Source organism: Schistocerca gregaria, chromosome 2 (genome assembly GCF_023897955.1).
Source record: "Schistocerca gregaria isolate iqSchGreg1 chromosome 2, iqSchGreg1.2, whole genome shotgun sequence".
Lineage (NCBI taxonomy): Eukaryota > Metazoa > Arthropoda > Insecta > Orthoptera > Acrididae > Schistocerca > Schistocerca gregaria.
The window spans coordinates 985048667-985068497 of NC_064921.1; the positions used below are offsets into that span (position 1 = coordinate 985048667).

At 43.0% G+C, this 19831-nt stretch overlaps 1 protein-coding gene across 1 annotated transcript in view; it reads right to left on the reverse strand.

Annotated features, from left to right (window-relative positions):
• Positions 1 to 19831, reverse strand: part of LOC126335466 (serpin B3-like) — a 90084-nt gene that overhangs the window by 57623 nt on the left and 12630 nt on the right. The window contains exons 3-4 of the mRNA XM_049998778.1: positions 17671 to 17844; positions 5406 to 5613 (exon numbers count right to left, since the gene is read on the reverse strand). Of these exons, the coding sequence (XP_049854735.1) occupies positions 5406 to 5613; positions 17671 to 17844 (382 nt within the window). The remainder of the gene's footprint in view (positions 1 to 5405; positions 5614 to 17670; positions 17845 to 19831) is intronic.

Below are 19831 nucleotides of genomic sequence, written 5' to 3' on the forward strand. Positions count from 1 at the left end.
TTGCTACTGAACACGGAATTGTCGATGAATACCATCAAAGATGGTAACTGTGGCTGCAGTAGACGGCACTGTTGATACTGTTGCACAAAGTGCACCAAATGTCTGTAGTTCTGCACTACTATAGTCTGGACCTCCAGCAGTTGTTCAAGAAAAACACACCACAGGTAAGCATGATTGCTCAAAACTTGCGACACTTCCTGTGTGCTGGAGCACAGCTCCTCTCTGAAGTTTCTCAAAAGTCCTTCTCAAACACGATCTGGATAATTGCGATACCTGTGTACTGGACAGGTCGTGACGACGTCAACAACGTTACTGCTTTGTTACATATCACAACTGTCCTTGCATGACAACAATAAAGGGTAACAGGTGTAAGTAGGCTGTATAGGTTTTCTTATTGGTAACGCCACATAGCACTCTGTATGAAAAATCACTGGCTGTGCTGTGCGCAGTCTGTGGCTAGTTTGCATTGTTGTCTGCCATTGTAGTGTCGGGCAGCGGCAGCTGGATGCTAACAGCGCGTAGCGTTGCGCAGTTGGAGGTGAGCCGCCAGCAGTGGTGGACGTGGGGAGAGAGATGGCGGAGTTTTGAAATTTGTAAGAATTGATGTCATGAACTGATATATATATTATGACTATTAAGGTAAATACATTGTTTGTGCTCTATTAAAATCTTTCATTTGCTGACTCTGCTTATCAGTAGTTAGTGCCTTCAGTACTTTGAATCTTTTATTTAGCTGGCAGTAGGGGCGCTCGCTGTATTGCAGTAGTTCAAGTAACGAAGATTTTTGTGAGGTAAGTGATTTGTGAAAGGTATAGGTTATTGTTAGTCAGGGCCATTCTTTCGTAGGGATTTTTGAAAGTCAGATTGCTTTGCGCTAAAAATATTGTGTGTCAGTTTAAGCACATTCGTGTATAAATTTTACAAAGGGGACGTTTCATATGTCGACCCTGCCAGGATACCTCACTGGAATCTTCTGATTTTTTCTTGTAGTTTGTGTAATTAGTGTAGCTTTTGTTTATTGCAAGGGCGTAATCATAGAGAGAATTTCCTTTGTAGTTGCAGTCTTTCATTTTTGTACAGTAAAACAGTTTTGGCATGCATGTAGTTTTGCACGAAGTATTTCGCAGCTGCGCTTGCAATTAACTAGTTATTATTTTCAGTGCTATGTTAATGTGTTTTCTTATTTTGCTCTTCAAATTGTGCTTTTCTGTGTTGTCGTGTGAAATATTGTGACTATAATGGCGTGTGAAAAACGTAATACTAGGCTCCAAAGTAAACTGAGAAATGACAGTGAAGACGAAAGCAGTGTGTTAGCGCCACCACGTAATGAATTAACTAATGTTCAAAGTAGTAATATGGTAATTGTACATAGGGAAATGGAGCGGGCGTCAAATAATGGTGTAGACAGTGAAGCAGGTAGTGAACAGGGAAGCATTATCGATCGATCAGTCGGCAACAGCTCGTCTCAGGATTCCGAAATGACAGGAAACATTCTTGCAAATACTGTACATTCAGGTTTTGTGTCCTCACCGTTTTCTCAAATAAGTCAAGACACATTTTCTGTTTTTCAAACTGCGAATATTGCCGGTTCAAATGCATTGCCGAATAGCACTAAGGAACATGTTTCAGACACCAGTGCATTGTTATTACAATTAATGCAACAAATGGGACAAAAGCTTCAAAAGTTAGACACAATGGAACAAAATCAGAGACAAACACAGCAAAAGCTTCAAAAGTTAGACACAATGGAACAAAATCTTCGGAAGTTAGACACCACACTTGAACAAACACGTGAAGATTTAACTACTGAGTTACATAACATTGAATCGAAATGTCAAAAAATCTGTAATGACGTAAAAACACAAATTTGTGAGCATTTTCAACCTATTTTTTCGCGGCCTGAAAACGCATTACAGAATCACGAAGCAGCCATAAAAGAATTGCAAACTGTTGTTCGTGAAAATCACGACACCTTGCACGCTAAAATGGACTCAGTTGCATCCACCGATTCGGTTACGCAACTTGCAAAAACTCAAGAAAACTTAAAGGACACAGTAGATACTCTGAAAATTGGTCCAGAAAGACACATGGAGGACATTAGTTCTTTATCAGAAAAAGTAGTTGAACCTTCGGATCAGCTAAATAATTTATCTACGAAGGTAAATGATAATCTGAATGACACAAAACCGGTAGTCTTTAATGACACATAAGAGTTCGAACAAATTAGGAAATTCAAACAAAGTCTGAATCAAATTAGTACGCAACACCAAAGAGAAATCCGGGAAGTACAAGATCAGTTGACACAGGTAATACAACAATTACGTATTTCAGAGGACACTCGCGCTCCAATACGGGAAGAGGGACATAGAAATACGGAACAGCCACAAAATAATAACACAGGGCACTTCGGAAATTATGAAAGAAATTGGCAAGGTACACCAAATTTTGAGATGGAACCGCCGAAACGACGTAACAATGACCGACATGCGACTCGCCGACATGATGATTTTGACTATAAGCTGTTCATTACTACACGTAAATTCAAAACATTTAAGAATTCTGGCAACGACATTCATCCACAAGCGTGGCTTCATCAATTCTCTCATTGTTTTCCTCCCAACTGGTCATTAGAACACAGATTAGAATTTATGTGTGGCTACTTGGAGAATGAACCAGCTGTAAGAATGCGATCGGTCATTCACGATTGTCACAGTGAAGGAGAATTTTATCATGCTTTCCTCTCAGCATATTGGTCTCAAGCTACACAAGACCGAGTAAAACATAGCATAATGATGATGAAAAATTTCGAACAATCTGAATTTTCAAGTCTTGTGAAATATTTTGAAGACATGTTACATAAGAATCAGTATCTTTCAAACCCATACAGCCCGTCAGAACTCTTCCGCTTTTGCTTAATCAAATTGCCTGAACATTTACGGCATATTATTTTGGCAGGCCGTTGCAAAGACGACATTGAAGCTTTTCAGGGACTCTTACAAGAATTAGAAATTGACACAGACAGCCGCGGGATGCGAAAACAGGAAAACAATCACTACAGTTCACATCCGTCACAATTCCGTGACGACAGAAACAATAACTGGACATGACAAGTCTATTCTTACAACGCAAATCGTGACCAAAACAGCCTACTTACACAGGATTACTCAGTGCATTCGCAGTCCGTGCTTCCACTTTACAGTAATGGCTAAGGGCAGCACAACTATTTACACTGAAGAGCCAAAGAAACTGGTACACCGACCTAATACCTTGTACGGCCCTCGCGAGCACGCCTCAGTGCCGCAACGCGACTAGGGTCTGAAATAGTGCTGGAAGGAATGGACTCCATGAATCCTGGAGGGTTGTCCATAAATACGTAAGAGTACGAGGGAGTGGAGATCTCTTCTGAACAGCGCGTTGCAAGGCATCCCAATAATGTTCATGTCTGGGGAGTTTGGTGGCCAGCGAAAGCGTTTAAACTCAGAAAAATGTTCCCGGAGCCACTCTGCAGCAGTTCTGATGGAACTGCCCAAGTCCACCGGAATGCACAATGGACATGGAAGGATCAGACAGGATGCTTACCTACGTGTCACCTGACAGAATTGTATCTAGACGTATCGGGGTTCCCATATCACGCCAACTGCACACGATGCACCTGGCATACAGAGTCCAGGGATTCATGAGGTTGTCTCCATATCCATACACGTCCATCCTCTCGACAGAATTTAAAACGAGACTCGTCCGACAAGGCAACATGTTTCCAGTCATCAACAGTCCAATGTCGGTGCTGACGGGTCCTGGTGAGCCGTAAAGCTTTGTGTTGTGTAGTTGTCAAGGGTGCACGTGTGGGCTTTCGGCTCCGAAAGCCCATATTGATGATGTTTCGTTGAATGTTTCTCACGCTGACTCTTTATGGCGCTCCATTGAAATCAGCTTCAATTTGCGGAAGCGTTGCACTGCTGTCACGTTGAACGATTCTCTTCAGTCGGCGTTGGTCCCTTTCTTGCAGGATCTTTTCCCGGCCACAGCTATGTCGATGATTTGATGTTTTACCGGATTCCTGATATTCACGGTACACTTGTGAAATTGTGCTACGGGAAGATTCCCACTTCATTGCTACCTCGAAGATGCTGCCCATTTCTCGTGCACCGACTATAACACCACTTACTTAATCCTTGATAACCTGGATTGTAGTAGCATTAACCGATGAACCCTCTGCCAGGCACTTAGGTGTGAATTGCAGAGTAACTATGTAACAATGCGCCAGACACTTGTTGTCTTATATAGGCGTTGTCGACCTCAGCACCGCATTCTGCCTGTGTAACAAATCTCTGTCAACATTTTAAACATGGCTGCAACAGCAACTGTTGAAATTCTTCACGATAAATTATTTTTATCCTGCAACTGTTTTTGGCTGTCATCCTTTATCGTGAACAAATCTCTGTATTTGAATATGCCTGTACCAGTTTCTTGGTGCTTCAGTGTATGATACCGCACATAATTCGAGGAAACATCGATGCCACAATTATTAAACTCCAACAATCAGCAGTGTCGAAATATCTTTGTAGAGGGGTTCCCTCTTCAAATACGACCAGTTTTCCACCCGCATTTTCTTATAACATTTTTCGGTGCTCTTACTACACACTCTCCAGAATCTGACACCCAAAAGCTGGTTTTGGCATTAAACACCTTCAGTTTTCGCAGTAACTTTTCGATATTCGTACTGATAAATGGTCAGTTCCTCTTTGCCGTTTTCTTCTACGTAAACAAATGTGGCAAGTGCCTTATAATTCTTTTGAGTATCTGATAAATCCTTCACGTATTTTCTCTCCAGAAATACATATTCGGTGTCGGCTAGTCATGAATATTGTAATTACGTTTATGTCTTATTTTAGTTATATTCCTTAGTTTTTCGTTCAACACCAGTGATCGTAGATGCTATAATATCATAGCTGATTTTCACTGTATAAATGGCAGTTTCGCCACAGACAGACTTTTCGAGCGTGTACTGTAAGAACTCGACAAATCTTTTATATATTACACTGGAATTAGTTTTCACTCACATGAGAGAGACGCTGGCACGGTTCGAAAATGAACGGACTCATTCGAAATTAAGCAGCATTAAAGAATATTTATATCTATGACAGGAAGTAAATAAATAGCAAGACACACTGTTTCAGAAGCACACCGAGCCATTTGGAATTTTTCGTAATACATGAAACATAAATAGTGGTGTGAGGCACAAATTGGATGTTCTGCAGTAAAGCTTAGATAATCAGCATTTAAGATCCAGTTTAATTCGACTTGCATCTGTTAAAAATAATATGCGGGATGTTGGAGACCAAATTTTGAAGTAAACTTTGGTTAACTGCAAATAGAGCTAAGTTTCCACAAGTTGTGTCTCTTACCTTCAGGGATTAAGTTTTGTATCTTATCATGTGTCTTCTTTGCGACCCAGTCATTAATCGTTTTCCTTGCTACGTCTGATTGATGAAAATTCACTTTTTCGACTCCCGCTATAAATTTATCTGCAGATTGTAGAAATTCTTTCCGTAGTTCAAAACCAGCCTTCAGAAATATTCTATTAGCTATGTCGAGCAGTATGTCATCGGATGCCTGAAAAAGTGTATTCTCAGGGTAATGCTGACATAAAATTAATAAACTCTAAAATTTGCACATAACATTTACAAGGACAGACATGTCATGAGGTTACACATTTTTGTTTAACATTTGGTAACTGCTCACAAGGAAAAAGGGGTACTATTGCTGCATACAACATCTTTAAAAATGCACAGACAGAATTTTCCTGAAAATGACACTCACTATAAGGTGCTAATAAAATGCAGGAACAACAGAAGGTACTTGTTAGGAGCACAGAAAAAGAATAATAAGTAGAAAACAATATGGAATCAGCGTCTGCTACAAAACGTGCAATATCTGACATGAAATCCACATGGAGCAAAATTAATTAATGTTTTAATGAATTAAGTATGGGTACACCTTCCTGCAAGTACACAATTTATTGTTTTGTTTTACCATTCAAAAATGTTTCACGACAGGTGTAGCTTCCTAAGTGGGTTTTTCTTTTTTTTCTGAAGTGGATGCATACAGGTTATTTTTATTTTAAGGAAATTGATACATCAGATTCTTTTGTCCTTTAAATTGTGTGTGCACTTAACGTTTTATTTTACAATGTGTGCAAGCTCTGTCAACCAAAATCAGTTACAGGTCGAAGTTAGGACACCATGTCATCTGCAAATGAGGGATGTTATAATATCATCTACATAGATTTTTTAACATCCCTGACGTGGTGTCCTAACTTAGGCCTATAGCTGCACTGATTTTTTAACATCCCTCACGTTTGGACATGACATGGCGTATTAACTTTGACATGTTTTTAATTTTGGTTAACAGCCACAGGACGCGTGCGGTCTAAAATAAAAAGTAAAGCCCACATACAATTTAAATGACAACCGAATCTCATGAATCATATTCCTTAACCTAAAAATAAGTTCCATGTATGCGTTTCAGGAAAATAATAAAAAAACCACTGAGGATTTCATAATTGTGGTGACACATCTTTGGTTGTTAAAACAAAACAATAACCTGTCTACTTGTAAAAAGATGGACCCAACCTTAATTCATTATAATTTTTCTCCAAGTACGGGAATTGAGTTCAAAACTTCAATATGATAATTACTATTCGTCATATTTCAACTAATTTGACCAAAGACAAATGATGTGAAAGCATTCAAGAGTAGCAACAATTATAATATGCTGCTCTGTGTGTATGTCCATCGCAACTCTGTGTTGTAGATGAATTTCGAGCAGTTTGTCCCGTGAAGTTCTTCACACCTTAGTTTGAACATTCGCAAGGTCACATATTCCAGAGTTTCTATGGCACAATTCAACCCGAGACATGATGCTCGAACCATTGCTCTAGTCACCTATATACACACTAGAGGTCCCTAGGATAGTTTTAAAAGTGCTTTATCATTGCGTGGGGAGCATGGAAGAACTCAACAAACGACTGGAAAGTAGCGGAATAAGGCACGTGGTCCGTTCGCCATAGAATTAAAAAAGTCAGTAGTCCTTCATTAGGCACTGTTCCCACCTAATTTATAGACTTCTGCTACTCCAACACATTCTGAAGACTGTATTCTCGTATTGTCAGTAATATTTATCGGACACCTTTCAATATGATTTAGGGCTGCACTCCAGAAGTAAACTTAGCTAAGCTAAAGTCTTAAAGTGAAACAATTCCCTAATAATGACGATTCATAGGTATTTGCAAATACCGCCTGCACTGCGTTTCTGTAGACATTGCACCTTTGGAGTAGAAGCAGACATTCGAGGGTAAGTCAATTATTATCCACAATTTTGTTATATTTTTGTTTATTTTGACAGTGCTGTCGTTTTACGTCGACGAAGCATTCTTTATTTATTGTTTGTTATATCTTTGCAATTTTCAAGTTGTTAGGTTAGTTTCGTTATCGCTGCCGTGCTGTTAATCATGGCTGCTCCGTTGTCTATTTGTATCAAAGAAGAGCAACGTTCAATGATCCGTTTTCTTGGTCGGAAGACGTATCAGGAGCCGAAATTCATCGAAGACTTTCGGTACAGCACAGGAACAGTGTTCTGCCACAACGGAGTGTCTACGAATGGATTGAAAAATTTCGAAATGGTCCCACAAGTGTTACACACGATGAAGGAGCCAGACTGCCGTTTACCGCCACAAATGAAGAAACAATTGAGCGTTCACGTGAAATGATTCTCTTGGATAGACGATTAACTATTGACGAAGTGGCACATTAGTCACGGTTCTGCCACTAAATAACCCACAACAGACGTGGATTTCATAAAGTTTGTGCAAGATGGGTCCCAAAACAACTCACACATTTGCATAAACAAACGCGCTTCGACATTCGCGAAAAACGTTTGGATCTCTACGGTAACGAAGGGGACAAGTGCTTAGACAGGATCATTAATGGTGACGAAACACACAGATCCATCAATCCGAGCCGGACAGTAAACGGTACAGAATGGAATGGAAACATCCAAATTCGCCGTGCACGAAAAAGTTCAAAACCCAACTGTCCGCAGGAAAACTGATCCTAACGGTTTTTTGGGACGCACAAGATCCAGGACTGGAACATTATGGGGAAAGGGGCACAACAATAAACAGTGTATGTTACAGTGAGATGCTTAGTGCCACGCTGAAGCCTGCAATTCGAAGCAAACGCCGAGGATTGCTGTCAAAACGTGTTGTGTTGTTGCACGACAATGCCCGTCCGCATACTGCTGTCCACACTGCTGAAACGCTCCATCTGGATCATCCTCCATATAGTCCTGATCTCGCCTCGTCTGACTATCACTTGTTTGGTCCACTCAGAGGCATTTAGGCGCCGTCGATTTGCCTCGGACGAAGCACTGAAAGAAGCGGCGCATTCCTGGCTCGCAGCTCAGCCGAGAATCTTCTTTTATGAGGGTATCAATAAGCATGTACAACGATAGACCAAGTGCGTTGAAACGCAAGGAGACTATGTCGAAAAATGATGTTCTTATAAGTTTCCTGTTTGATTACAACAAAATTTTATAACTACTTTGCGGATTATAATTAACTTATCCTCGTATTTCAGTAATACACCGAGATGACAAAACCATGCGGTACCGCCTAATGTCGTACCGGATCTTCTCTTACCCGGCGTAGTGCAGTAGCTCTAGTGGCGTGGACTCAAAAAGCCGTTGGAAGTCTCCTGCAGAAATGTTCAGTTACGCTGCATCAATAGCCGTCCATAATCTCAAAAGTATTGCCAGTGCAGGATTTTGTGTACCAACTGACCTCTCGATTATGTACCATAAATGTTCTATGGAATTCACGTTTGGCGATCTGAATGGCCAAATTTTTCGCTCGAATTGTCCAGGATGGCGCATTGACATCCATAAAAATTCCATCGCTGAATGGCAGCTGATGATCTCCAAGTAGCTGATTTCCAGTCTATTATCGGTTCTGTTGGATCAAAGGACCCAGTCCATTCAATGTAAACACAACCCACACTATTATGGACCCACCACCGGCTTGTGCAGTGTCTTGTTGGCAAGATGGGTCAATGGCTTCGTGGGGTCTGCGCCACACTCGAACTCTACCATCAGCTCTTACAAACTGAAATCGGAACATCTAACCAGGCCACAATTTTTCGATCATCTAGCGTGCAACGGCCAACGCCGGCCGGTGTGGCCGAGCGGTCCTAGGCGCTACGGTCGCAGGTTCGAATCCTGCCTCGGGCATGGATATGTTTGATGTCCTTGGGTTGGTTAAGTTTAAGTAGTTTTAAGTTCTAAGGGACTGATGACCTCGGATTTTACGTCCCATAGTGCACAGAGCCATTTGAACCCTTTTTTCCAACGGCCAACGGCCCTCTCGCGGTAGTAACGCTGGTTCCCGTCAGATCACCGAAGTTAAGCAATGTCGGGCTGGGCTAGCACTTGGATGGGTGACCATCCGGTCTGCCGACCGCTGTTGGCAAGCGGGGTGCACTTAGCCCTTGTGAGGCAAACTGAGGAGCTACTTGATTGAGAAGTAGCGGCTCCGGTCTCGGAAACTGACATAAGGCCGGAAAAGCGGTGTGCTGACCACGTGCTCCTCCATAACAGCATGCAGTGACGCCTATAGGCCGATAATGACACGGCGGCCGGTCGGTACCGTTCGGCCTTCATGGACTCTTCGAGAGGAGTTTAGTGTCCAACGGATATGGTCACGAGGGGAGGAGAAGTTCTGCAGCCGATGCCGTGCTGTTAGCGAAGGCACTTGCGTCGGTCGTTTGCTGCCACAGCCCATTAACGCCAGTTTCGCCGCACTGTCTTAACGGATACGTTCGTCGTACCTCCCACATATTGATTTCTCTTGCTAATTCACGCAGTATTGCTATTCTGTTAACACTGACAACTCAACGGGAACTCCCTGCTCTCGGTTGTTAAATTAAGACTGCCGGCCACTGCGTTGTCCGTGATGAGAAGTAATTTTTTGGTATTCTCGGCACGCTAGTGACACAGTAGATCACGGAATATTGATTTCCCACATTTAAAATCGTAATTCCCGTCGTAGGGCCATAATCACGTCGGAAAACGTTTCACGCGAATTATCCTAATATAAATGACAACTCCACCAATGCATTGCCCTCTTATAGCTTCTCTACGAGATGCTACCACCATCTGTATACGCACATACCGCTATCCCACGACGTTTATCACCTCAGTGTAAGACACCCAAGGGAAGTGTGACGAAGGTGAACGTGAGAAAGGTACCTTTCGTACAACATCACGCACGTGCGCAGACCTTTCGGTTGATCAAGCAGTGTGGAATCAAGAACCAAAGACTTTCTTTGAAGAAAGTAGGGTACAGGAGGAAAATTTGACCAATTAAATTCCATAATCTGAAGTAAGAAGGTATTGCCAAATTCAGAAATCACAGGTTCACTCTCCATTGCCGGTGGTGAACTGGAGCCGAGCTCGCGGCCGCAGACTATATGTACCTGACGCGCCAACGTCCGAGGGCTTCTCCGCGGTCATTTCCGGTGCGGTTCTCCTCTTGCTACCTGCGACGGTCGTTCGCTGCAGTACGGGAAGCCAGGATCCGTTTACCTTGAGGCTTTCCTCTTTCTTGTTGAAACTGTTCGCGTGTTTTTGTAGTTTTACAGCTTCTCTGAACAAGCGCGTGTGATAGTGCTTCTGTACAGCCAGAACTGGCTGTATTTTATTAAGTGGTCGGTGTCACTCAGTGCGTGCTCTGCCACGGCCGATTTCTCCACCTGCCCCAACCAGCAATGTCGCTTATGCTCTTTGATCCTGGTGTTAATTGACTAAATGGAAGGCGAAACTTTGACAATGCCAGCCACTCGTGCTGGCAAACCGGCAGTAAAATCATTAGATGAACGTCGGCGGAAGAACCCGAGACAGAAGCGAATAGGCAGTTTGTCAACAAGTGGCACCAAAAGCCTTAAATATTTTGTCAAAAATCACATTTTGTATGGGGCTGCGACACATGCAACATGTGAGAAGAAGTACCCGCTTTGCAAAAACGGAGACGTCAAACAGACGAACAGCACACACACACATCCAGGTGTTCATCAAAGGCGAGCCTGTAATCTCTTCTAGATGGCTAACTAAATTAATATACTTATGCTCAACGATGCCCAACGTATCACGCATAAAGGCAGAGTACAGACTAAAAAGTTACGCCCAACTACAAGAACGCCATATATCGAAAGTAACCAATGCTATGGACGTTTACAAAACACTAAATAAAATTCAAAACCACGTGTTCAACAGCAAAAATATCATAGAAATGGGTATAAACGAAAGAATAGCCTCAGGGTCAAGATGTCTGTACTCACTAAGCAACCAACTCAAAAGTAAAGGTTTCTCAATCACCACAAAGGTGAAGATATACAACACTATCATCTACCCCCATATATTGTACGGTTCAAAAAGTTGAATGCCTATAAAAAATGCAAGAGAAAAATTGAATGTTTTCGAAAGAAAAGTGATGATGAAAATCTGGCACCTATGTTGGAGAATGGCGTATGGAGAATTCGAAAGAACAACGAAATTTATCAGTTAATGAAGCAACCGACCATCATCCAGAAATTAAAAAGTAGGAGACTACAATGGGCTGGACATGTGGCTAGAATGGAAAACAACAGAATCACCAAAAAAGCATTTGAAGGAACTCTCCAGGCAACAAGACCATTGGGCCGACCTCGTACAAGGTGCAAAGATGTCGTAGAGAAGGACATCGCAGCATTAGGAATTTCCCCAGGGTGGAGAGAGACTGCGAGAGATAGAAGGCGATGGAAGCATCGTCGATGCAGCGCATGGACTACAGGGCCTGTTAACGGCGAGAAGAAGAATATGTTACTGCATTTAAACGAACTAGAAGGAGGCCCGTTAACCCATGGCGTTGACAGTGACATCAGCTTGAGGGAATAAACAAGAATCTCTTCGAATAGCCTAGCCTGTCAGTGGCCTCAACTCGATGAAATCGTAACGTAGGGACAAATAACGCAGACACTCACTGGCAACGTGGCTCCCGTACCACAAACGAAACATCCCTGGGTTTCCTTTACAAGTGAAGGTTGAATTATCAATATTATCACTTGCCGCAAACATCCTCATCTACACTCCTGGAAATTGAAATAAGAACACCGTCAATTCATTGTCCCAGGAAGGGGAAACTTCATTGACACATTCCTGGGGTCAGATACATCACATGATCACACTGACAGAACCACAGGCACATAGACACAGGCAACAGAGCATGCACAATGTCGGCACTAGTACAGTGTATATTCACCTTTTGCAGCAATCCAGGCTGCTATTCTCCCATGGAGACGATCGTAGAGATGCTGGATATAGTCCTGTGGAACGGATTGCCATGCCATTTTCACCTGGCGCCTCAGTTGGACCAGCGTTCGTGCTGGACGTGCAGACCGCGTGAGACGACGCTTCATCCAGTCCCAAACATGCTCAATGGGGGACAGATCCGGAGATCTTGCTGGCCAGGGTAGTTGACTTACACCTTCTAGAGCACGTTGGGTGGCACGGGATACATGCGGACGTGCATTGTCCTGTTGGAACAGCAAGTTCCCTTGCCGGTCTAGGAATGGTAGAACGATGGGTTCGATGACGGTTTGGATGTACCGTGCACTATTCAGTGTCCCCTCGACGATCACCAGAGGTGTACGGCCAGTGTAGGAGATCGCTCCCCACACCATGATGCCGGGTGTTGGCCCTGTGTGCCTCGGTCGTATGCAGTGCTGATTGTGGCGCTCACCTGCACGGCGCCAAACACGCATACGACCATCATTGGCAACAAGGCAGAAGCGACTCTCATCGCTGAAGACGACACGTCTCCATTCGTCCCTCCATTCACGCCTGTCGCGACACCACTGGAGGCGGGCTGCACGATGTTGGGGCGTGAGCGGAAGACGGCCTAACGGTGTGCGGGACCGTAGCCCAGCTTCATGGAGACGGTTGCGAATGGTCCTCGCCGATACCCCAGGAGCAACAGTGTCCCTAATTTGCTGGGAAGTGGCGGTGCGGTCCCCTACGGCACTGCGTAGGATCCTACAGTCTTGGTGTGCATCCGTGCGTCGCTGCGGTCCGGTCCCAGGTCGACGGGCACGTGCACCTTCCGCCGACCACTGGTGACAACATCGATGTACTGTGGAGACCTCACGCCCCATGTGTTGAGCAATTCGGCGGTACGCCCACCCGGCCTCCCGCATGCCCACTATACGCCCTCGCTCAAAGTCCGTCAACTGCAAATACGGTTCACGTCCACGCTGTCGCGGCATGCTACCAGTGTTAAAGACTGCGATGGAGCTCCGTATGCCACGGCAAACTGGCTGACACTGACGGCGGCGGTGCACAAATGCTGTGCAGCTGGCGCCATTCGACGGCCAACACCGCGGTTCCTGGTGTGTCCGCTGTGCCGTGCGTGTGATCATTGCTTGTACAGCCCTCTCGCAATGTCCGGAGCAAGTATGGTGGGTCTGACACACCGGTGTCAATGTGTTCTTTTTTCCATTTCCAGGAGTGTATTTGTAGGATATATTCCATTGCCTGTCTTCCCCTACAATCTTTACTCTCTAGTTCCCCCTAGTACCATGGAACTTATTACTCGATGTCTTAACAGATTTCCTATCATCCTGTCGCTTCTTCTTTTCAATGTGTTCCACATGTTCCACTCCTCGCCGATTCTGACAAAGGAACCCCCCCCCCCCCCCCGTCACACCCCTTTGCCCCTCAGATTTATTGGTAAGATGGCCCAATGGAAAGCCTGTCAATAACTGAATACTGATCAAGCATGAAAACAAGAAGTTGCACTGAACTGGATAAAAATGCAAAGTAGAAACAGTGAACGGTCCAGGCTTAGCAAGTCCAACATCGAGCGCAGTGCCACAAGCACGGCGTCGTGTTTAGATGGTCATGGTGCTGATTGCAAAGCGGCCGAGTCTCTTTCAGTAGTCCCTCGTGCCATTTACTTTTATATAACTTTTTGCGCAGCACTATGAACTGCTCGCCCGGTCATTGAATGGTTGGCAATTGTTATGCTACACATTGGTTACAGAATATCAGTCATGTGGTAAGAATGTGCTGAATAGTGAGAGCAGGCGAGATATCACATAGACATTTCACAGAAATGAACGCAACAAATAAACGGATGTAAACTATGTTACAAGAAAGGAATTCAAGAGTCAAAACTTCCAAAGTGGAACGCAATTTCAAAAACATTAAAAACATATGTTTCGACAGACCACAGATCAACTGTTGATTTTGAAACTGTTGCACTCATTTGTTGCAGCTTACGTGGCAAACTATTATGCCTTCATCATTTCCTTGGGAATTATCACATTCACATCCATACGAACAACTAAATTTGCCAAGGAGGATATCTCACTCATTCACCAGGTTTACAGATTAGGTGCGTCGATAAGAGATTCTTGTCACATGACACACATACCGTTAGTAATGCGGTATATGACACATCAGAGCCGGCCGCGATGGTCTAGCGTTTCAGGCGCTCAGTCCGGAACCGCGCGACTGCTACGGGCGCAGGTTCGAATCCTGCCTCGGATGTGTGTGATGTCCTTAGGTTAGTTAGGTTTAAGTAGTTCTATGTTCTAGGGGACTGACGACCACAGATGTTAAGTCCCATAGTTCTCAGAGCCATTTGAACCATTTTTGACACATCAGACGTGATTTCCGCTGGAGGATTCGGTTGACAAATGTTTGCAGGTCCCATTCGAAAGCCACTTCCTTTCGGCTTCTAATGGAATATTTTCGCTAAATCAACATTTAATATAGGTCCCCTCCTTACACCTCGCTCTTACAAACGGACGTTACATCACGACACACACAAAAAAATTTTAATACAGCAAACACCGTAAAATTGACATGAGGGAGTTTGGAACACGGCTCGCCAGGTTTGTAGTTTAACATTGTGATCACTTCACCATAACGCTGTGGCTCATCCACATTGCTCCATGTAGTACTTCTTTTGCTTGGACTGTTCACTGTTTCTATATTGATTTATTTCACACTACAGTAAATCTACATCTACATCTACATTAATACTCCGCAAGCCACCCAACGGTGTGTAGCGGAGGGCACTTTACGTGCCACTGTCATTACCTCCCTTTACTGTTCCAGTCGCGTATGGTTCTCGGGAAGAACGACTGTCTGAAAGCCTCCGTGCGCACTCGAATCTCTCTAATTTTACATTCGTGACCTCCACGGGAGGTATAAGTAGGGGGAAGCAGTATATTCGATACCTCATCCAGAAACGCACCCTCTCGAAACCTGGCGAGCAATCTACACCGCGATGCAGAGCACCTCTCTTGCAGAGTCTGCCACTTGAGTTTCCTAAACATCTCCGTAACGCTATCACGGTTACCAAATAACCCTGTGACAAAACGCGCCGCTCTTCTTTGGATCTTCTCTATCTGCTTCGTCAACCCGATCTGGTACGGATCCCACACTGATGAGCAATACTCAAGTATAGGTCGAACGAGTGTTTTGTAAGCCACCTCCTTTGTTGATGGACTACATTTTCTAAGGACTCTCCCAATGAATCTCAACCTGGTACCCGCCATACCAACAATTAATTTTATATGATCATTCCATTTCAAATCGTTCCGCATGGCTACTCCCAGATATTTCACAGAAGTAACTGCTACCAGTCTTTGTTCCGCTATCATATAATCCTATAATAAAGGATCGTTCTTTCTATGTGTTCGCAGTACATTACATTTGTCTATGTTAAGGGTCAGTTGCCACTCCATGCACAAAGTGCCTATCCTCTGCAGATCTTCCTGCATTTCGCTACAATTTTCTAATGCTCCGACTTCTCTTTATACTACGGCATCATCCGCGAAAGCCGCATGGAACTTCCGACACTATCTACTAGGTCATTTATATATATTGTGAAAAGCAATGGTCCCATAACACTCCACAGTTGCACGCCAGAGGTTACTTTAACGTCTGTAGACGTCTCTACATTGATAACAACATGCTGTGTTCTGTTTGCTAAAAACTCTTCAATCCAGCCACACAGCTGCTACGATATTCCGTAGGCTCTTACTTTGTTTATCAGGCGACAGTGCGTAACTGTATCGAACACCTTCCGGAAGTCTAGGAAAATGGCATCTACCTGGGAGCCTGTATCTAATAATTTCTGGGTCTCGTGAACAAATAAAGCGAGTTGGATCTGACACGATCGCTGTTTCCGGAATCCATGTTGATTCCTACAGAGTTGATTCTGGGTTTCCAAAAACGACATGATACGCGAGCAAAAAACATGTTCTAAAATTCGACAACAGATCGACGTCAGAGATATAGGTCTATAGTTTTGCGCATCTGCTCGACGACCCTTCTTGAAGACTGGGCCTACCTGTGATCTTTTCCAATCATTTGGAACCTTCCGTTCCTCTAGAGACTTGCGGTGCACGGCTGTTAGAAGGGGGGCAAGTTCTTTCACCTACTCTGTGTAGAATCGAACTGGTATTCCGTCAGGTCCAGTGGACTTTCCTGTGTTGAGTGATTTCAGTTGCTTTTCTATTCCTTGGACACCTTGTCCCGTGCTTCATATGTATTCAGCTGTCCACTAAGACCTCTTACCACTAAATCTGAGGGACGGGGGGTTATGGTATGTTTCTCTTGTTAAGAGACCCTACTCATTTCTTATTTTGCTGCTCTACTTAATTTCCAACACCCTCCTATCGTACCATATCCCTAACGCTTAGATTCCCTTCATGCCGGCTTTTGCACAGTGAAGATTTATAAATGATTGTAGGGGACTTATTTTGGCAGGAAATGCTAGTCTGCTTCTTATATCCTTCTTTAGTCATTCATCACATATTAATCTTCCTCCAATTCAACACAATTCCTTCGCTTCGACTACCACATGATCCGCGATTTGTATGCTGTAATTAGTCTCAATTATAATGTTCGTTTATATTTTCACTCTTTTTATTTACTCCGAGTCTACATTCTGTGCTCAGTAGGCAGTACAGTCCGTTCAACAGACTCTTTAATGCGACAGTGACATCAGCATATCGTTGATATCCTTCCACACAGTATATTGAATCACACATCCACACACCTTAATTTATTTCCTTTAATTAGTTTCTGCATACGTCGAACAGCGAAGAAGAACGATTACGTCCCAGATATGCGCCATTTTTGTACCTTGATTCACATCAGTACAGCACTCTTCATGTACGTTTTCAGGAATTTCTTTCTTAAGGTCTATATTTGATGCTGGCAGATTTTACTTGAGTCTTAGTTATTGTATGTTCGACTGATCAGTAACATGGTTGCGGGAGATAACAAGTGACAGTTCTTGCTTTTATCTGTCCTTTATAACTTCAGGATTGTGAGTAAGATGTTATTCTAAAAAAGGCTGACGGCATTTCTTTGGTGTTATAGGCTCTACACACTAAAATCACAATAATTTAGTTGGCACTTACCACAGTGACTCTACAAATTAAAGTATTAATGGAACTGTTGCGGAGAACAAACATGGGACATAATCTGCAGAAATGTTCAGCGCAACTGCTACATTAAATTGAAGAGTTACAAAGCTTTTACAACCCCGTCTTTTGTACTCACGTTTAACTCACGCATTGTAGTCTCGATGCCTCTCCCTATGACATCGTCGTTAGCATGTAAACGGAGACCCTCTCGGATCTGCCGAGCTGTTTCACCTTCCGCACCAAAATATACAAGTGTAAGTATCACATGTATGCTGAGAGGAGAATAAAAGATGTTTCCTCCGTCCATCGTCTAGAAATGATAGAAAATATGAACATAATTAATACTTATTGGCTTGTATTTAAATGGGATTGCCTAAATTAAAGGAAGTTGAAATATTTGACACGGGTTGTTCAAATTATTTTTATTATTTACACTTAACTGTGATTGGCAGTTTCAGTCTCTACACAATTTTTCCAACACTCGGAATGCATATCAATAATCTAAAACCAATAGAAAGCTATAGGAAAACAAAGACAAAAACACAGAGACCTTACACAAAAATTATGTGAATAGCTACACAGTGCCACTGACTGTTGCACAATCGTTTCTCATTTAACTGTTATTTACATGACCTTTACTGGGGGTGTGTTGGCAACAACTTACCGTGTTTAAGCAAAATCTAAATGAGGCAGCATAAGAACATGTTTTATAGCAATGTATAGTGCGTACTGTAGAGGAACCATTCGGTGACTATGACTGCATCGTGGTGACAATCTACTCTGTCATAAACCAGCGTCTGTGAGGTAATGGTTTGCGGACAGTAACATTTCCGAAAGGGATTGGCCTGTCCATAGTCTTGGTGTCAGCCCAATGGAACGCCTTTGGGATGAATTAGAACGTCGCCATCTCTCCAGACCCCAGTGTCCAACATCACTACAATCCTGGTTTCTGCTCTTGAGGAAGAATGGGTTGCCACTACTCCACAGACCTTCAGACGCCGTACTGACAGTGTTCCATGAGGGCACAAGCCTCAACAAAGGTGAATGGTGAATACACCCCGCATTAATTTTCCCTAATAGGTATGCTCATTCTTTTGATGAGGTTGTGTAAACCAAGATAGAGAGCATGTCGTTCCAGGATTTGGAAGGAGTGACAGGAGGAAGTTCATGCTGCATTGCTATGGGTATCGATGGGTCGGGTGATGGCTTTATAAGTGTGGATGGTGGATGTGGCAGTCAATCCCCATGTTTGGCCAGCTAGTAATTTTAAACTATTGTGTGCTGCTTTGGATGGTGATTAGGTGAGGACTGCTGGTTAGTTTTTGGCCGGCAATTAGTGTAACACACTGTACTTTTTCAGTACGGTAGATGGGCGATGAATGGAAGCCGGTCTGGAACACATAGGACAGCCAATATTGCAGTGAAAGTTTGACAGAGCTTCGGAAGACATAGAATGACTTTTATCTTAATAATATGAATATTTATATATGTATTTGGAGAGAGAGAGAGAGAGAGAGAGAGAGAGAGAGAGAGAGAGAGAGAGAGAGATTGATTTTTGATTCAGATTTTTACTTTAAGTCGTAACTGGTACCTGAATTTTGGTTGCTGCCTCCTTGAATGATCAGCTTCTGCACCAATTGGTGACGTATTACAATTTGGAGGAAGTTATTGTTCTTTAATGTTTAAAGTACGACTCTATTAGTTACTTGGCCGTATTGCGGATAGCACTGAGCCCAAGTTTTCGTACTTTTTCATACCTATGGTACCACAGTTGTAACTAAATAAGATCAAACAGAAATCTGTTTTTCGTGAGAAAAGGAGATTGCTTGGCACACAAACGTCCTTCAAACTACACGTCCTGCTACATGAAAATTGGTCAGTGGAGTTCATCACCATACTATTGTACAAGAACATAATCCAATTACTGTAATTAAAAAATTATGAGAAGTTTTTACTTATTGAATGAAAACTGTAGAGAACATTTCTTTTCCTGAATTTTAGTGAACTTTGAGGACTTACAATTCTGTCGATTGATAGACGGCGACGAAAATGAAGTTCACCTCCTTTCCCGAAACAAGATTTTTTGTTCTTCACTTCCAAACAATTTGTATACATAAATGTTTGGCAATTGTTACATATTTTACTCGGTTTTATCACTAAAATATCAATTTTCATTAAATGTAACAATACGTTCTGAGCGACGGCATAGCAGCACGTCCGCTTTCAACAAGATACCGTTTAACAGTCCTCTTTTTTTAATAAATCAATTGTCTTTTTTTTAGAGTCCATACTCAAAG